Source organism: Adiantum capillus-veneris, chromosome 1, assembly GCF_014529385.1.
Source record: "Adiantum capillus-veneris isolate H3 chromosome 1, ASM1452938v2, whole genome shotgun sequence".
Classification (NCBI taxonomy): domain Eukaryota; kingdom Viridiplantae; phylum Streptophyta; class Polypodiopsida; order Polypodiales; family Pteridaceae; genus Adiantum; species Adiantum capillus-veneris.
This window is the reverse complement of record NC_140931.1, coordinates 80006613-80010757: the sequence shown is the minus strand read 5'-3', so window position 1 is coordinate 80010757 and position 4145 is coordinate 80006613. Positions and strand designations below refer to the sequence as shown.

Below are 4145 nucleotides of genomic sequence, written 5' to 3'. Positions count from 1 at the left end.
TCTGATGTTGATCTTGTAGTACCAGTGATTAAGGTGACTTTTCAAGGAAGACTGTTTGAAAAAGTGCTACTTGATGGAGGATCTGGAGTTAATATATTACTTGAATATGTGTATCTTGCTATGAATTTGGGAAAATTAGAGCCAGCACCTTTCCAGGTTAAGATGGCTGATTAAACAAGGGTGCAACCAGTTGGAATTTTGAGACAGACTTCTGTGCTAATATTAGGTATGCAATTTTTGGGGAACTTTGTGGTGCTCAGGATGAAAGAAGGGCATAGTTCTTATGAGATGTTGCTATGCAGACCTTGGTTTAGATTAACCAAGGTGAAACAGGATTGGGGTGAGAATCAGGTTGTTCTTACCAAAGGTAAAAAAGTTCTTACTATTCCTATGCTTGGGAGGAAGCAAATTTCAGGCAAGGAGAGACCAATGTTTGCCCAATCAATTAACTTAGCAGATGAAGTTGAGGATGATGAGGAAGAAGCATTCTTGCAGGCTAATCCTACAATTGTACCAGTGTTTGAAGTGGATGTTGAGGGTATTTTGCAAAAAGATGAAGGATCAGAGTTTGGGGAAGAAGCACCTATTGCAGGTCAGGAAATTTAGGGAGCTGATGTATTAAGAACGATAGATCAGAGTGTGGCTTCTAGCTCTAAGGAGGTAGTCTGTAGGAAGAACAAGAGGCTAAAGATATGGTGGAGAAGTTGTACAACAAAAGGTTTGGGCAATCCAAGAGAGTTGAACAGGATGAGTTGAAGGAGTTTAATTTGGGCACTGAAGAGGATCCTAAAATTGTGAAGGTTAGTGTACATATGAATGGTCAGTTTTTGCAGGACTTGTTGCATTTGTTACAGGAATTTAAGGATGTATTTGCTTAGGATTATTCTGATCTTAAAGGGATTGATCCTAATTTGCATCGACATCATATCAAACTCAGGGAGGATGCAATACCTATTGTTCAACAGAGGTACAGAATGAACCCTAATTTTGCAGCTCAAGTAAAACAAGAAATTGACAAGTTGTTAGCTATTGGGTTTATCCAACCTATCCATGAAGTCACATGGTTGTCTCCTATTATTGTGGTTCCCAAAAAGAATGGGAAAATCAGGGTTTGTGTTGACTATAGGAAATTAAATGCAGCAACCATTACTGATCCTTTCCCTATGCCTTTTTGTGATGCTATTTTGGATGCAGTAGCTGGATAAGAAATGTATAGTTTTTTGGATGGGTTTTCTGGGTACAACCAAATTCAGGTGGCTGAGGAAGATCAACACAAAACAACTTTTATAACAGAATGGGGGGCTTATGATTCTACTGTCATGAATTTTGGGCTGAAGAATGGTCCACCATCTTTCAATTACACAGCTTATAAGACTTTTGAGCCCTATTTGCAGGATTTCATGAGGGTGTTTGTGGATGATTTTTCAGTTTTTGGCAAAAAGGACTTGCAGCATTTGAGGTTATGCTTTGAAAGATGTAGGATGTTCAGAATGTGTCTAAATCCTTGCAAAAGTGTGATCACAGTAAAGGGTGGTATTCTATTGGGTCATGTGGTATCTCATCAGGGGATGTTCATTGATGATAAGAAGATTGAAGTGATTCAAGCAGCAAAGGCTCCTACAAATGTTAAGGAGTTGGGTAGATTTTTTGGCCAGGTTAAGTGGCATAGCAGGTATATGAGGTATTTAGCCAATGTGTGCATGCCTCTTACTCATTTGACTAAGAAGCATGTACCTTTTGTGTGGTCTGATGCTCAGGAAAGATCCTTCCAACTATTGAAGAAGATGATATCAGTTACTCCTATTTTACAGGCTCCTAATTGGAATTTACCTTTCCATGTTTTTGTGGATGCTTCAGATGTGGCTGTTGGAGCTGTATTGATGCAGGAAGGTGTCAGGGGTTGGTTTAGACCTGTATATTATGCTTCTTGTGTGTTAACCTCTACTGAAAGAAACTATGTAGTGACTGAGAGGGAAGCTTTGGGCATGGTGTATGCTCTGACCAAATTCAGGCATTACTTGTTGTACAACAGGGTGATCTTTCATGTAGATCATCAGGCTTTGCTTTACTTAATAAAAAAACCATTTCTTATAGGGAGGTTGGCTAGATGGATGTTATTATTGCAAGAGTTTGATTTTGTTATTATTCATACGCTAGGCAAGGAGCATGCTATTGCAGATCACTTAAGTCGGATTGAGATAGGTGAAAAGCCTACAGGTGTTATAGATGATCTTCGTGATGCTCAGTTGTTTGATGCTCAAACTATCAATTTTAATTATTGGTATGATTAGATGTTAGTGTTTTTGATGGATGGTACAATGCCATCAGACTTTTCTACAAATTAGAGAAGAAATTTTGCACTAAAAAGTAGACCTTTCTTGGTTATTTCTGGAGCTTTATATAAGAAAGGAATTGATCAGGTCATTAGAAGATGTGTCCCTGATTTTGAACAATCAACTGTTTTATAGGAAGCACATTTTGGGGCTGCTGGAGGACATTTTCAGGAGATCACTGGAAAGAAAGTTTTACAAGCAGGATTATGGTAGCCCACTGTGTTGAAGGATGCTCACAATTATACTAAGAGTTGTGTGATATGTCAAAAGATGGGTCAGCTTAATTCTACAGAAAGAATGAATGATCATCCAATCTTGCCTCTAGAACCTTTTTAGAAATGGGGTCTAGATTTTGTGGGACCAGTGAAGCCAACTACTAGCAGAGGATGTAAGTACATATTGGTGGCTACTGATTATTGTACTAAATGGGTGGAGGCTGTAGCATTGAAAGACAATACGTCTGCTAGTGTGGCAAGGTTTCTTTATCATAATATCATGACCAGGTTTGGTTGTCCTGTGGAGTTGGTAAGTGACAGAGGATCTCATTTTCTGAATGCTGTTATTGCTGAACTTACTAAAACTCATATGATCATGCACAAAAAATCCATAGCTTATCATCCTCAGGCCAATGGTCAAGCCGAGAGTACTAACAAGATATTGATTAGGGTTTTGAAGAAGATTGTGCAGGACAATAAGAAGGATTGGGATGAAAAGTTAGATTAAGCTTTGTGGTCCTTTAGAACAAATTTCAAAGTGACTACATGTATGACTCCATTCAGGCTAGTTTATGGGCTTGAAGCAGTCGTCCCTATGGAGTTTGTGGTACCTAGTCTCAGGATGAGTGCTGAGAAAATGACTCCCAAAATGTCTGTTCAACATAGAAGCAGGTATTTGTTGCAGTTGGAAGAAGATAGGCATGTCAGTTTTTATATAACTGAAATAATTCAGAGGAGGAGAAAAGCTTGGGTGAATCAGAATATCAAGTTCAAAGTTTTTCAGGTGGGAGATTGGGTTATGCTTTATAACTCTAGATTGGGATCACATCCTGGAAAATTAACTTTAAGATACAAGGGACCATATCAGATTGTTGAGGCTAAGGGTCAGGGTACTTTTATTGTTGCTGATGTGTATGGGACAAGAGTGGATTCTCCAGTTAATGGTTTTAGATTGGAAAAGTTTGTTGGTAAACCACCTCATTTAGATTGGCCTACAGAAGCAGTTGTCCAAGTAGATGAGTTGATGGATGAAGTAGTGTGCAGAGATACTGATAATCAGAGGGAGGATATTCAAGTCTTGGGAAATCAGGTGCAGTTTGGTGGAGATGTCGGAATTTGAAAATTGTCTGATTTTTGGATCGGATTATTGGAGGTCGGATATTTTTTTACTGTAGCTTTTCAAAATTTTCTCGAGAAGAGTGATGATTGTCCACTAAGGTCTATTTTTAATGAGTGCCTTGAAAAGTGTAAGGTGCACTTAAGTGACGTTTCTAGAACGCGAGTTGAGAGTTTCTCACGTTTCCAAATTTTATTTCCTTCCTTGTCACTTTTCCTTGTCGTGTTTGTAGACCTCTCATTGTCAAATCCACCACCAAGACTTGCCATGTGTTGAAGGGTAAATACAAAGTCGGATATGTAGTTGGATATTGGATGTATTTTTTGATTGTTAGTAGCTAGTTGGATATTGTAAGCCTGAAGACCTTAATTGTATATTGTTAGTGTATGCCAAGAATTAGACAGTTCTAACTAAATTCAGGGTGCAGCTTTATATTTGGGAATGGGGAACTTTGGGAGTCGGGATTGTATTGAGTCTTGT

General features: G+C 38.6%; 1 protein-coding gene across 1 annotated transcript; it reads left to right on the top strand.

Annotated features, from left to right (window-relative positions):
• Window positions 1-429: 429 nt before the first annotated feature.
• LOC147465040 (uncharacterized) lies at window positions 430-3668 on the top strand. The gene is made up of 9 exons (XM_086528101.1): window positions 430-592; window positions 676-800; window positions 879-998; window positions 1254-1655; window positions 1758-1899; window positions 2158-2281; window positions 2469-2542; window positions 2698-3046; window positions 3113-3668. Exons 1-9 carry the CDS (start codon window positions 430-432, stop codon window positions 3666-3668), a joined length of 2055 nt encoding a protein of 684 aa, XP_086384227.1.
• Window positions 3669-4145: the final 477 nt, after the last annotated feature.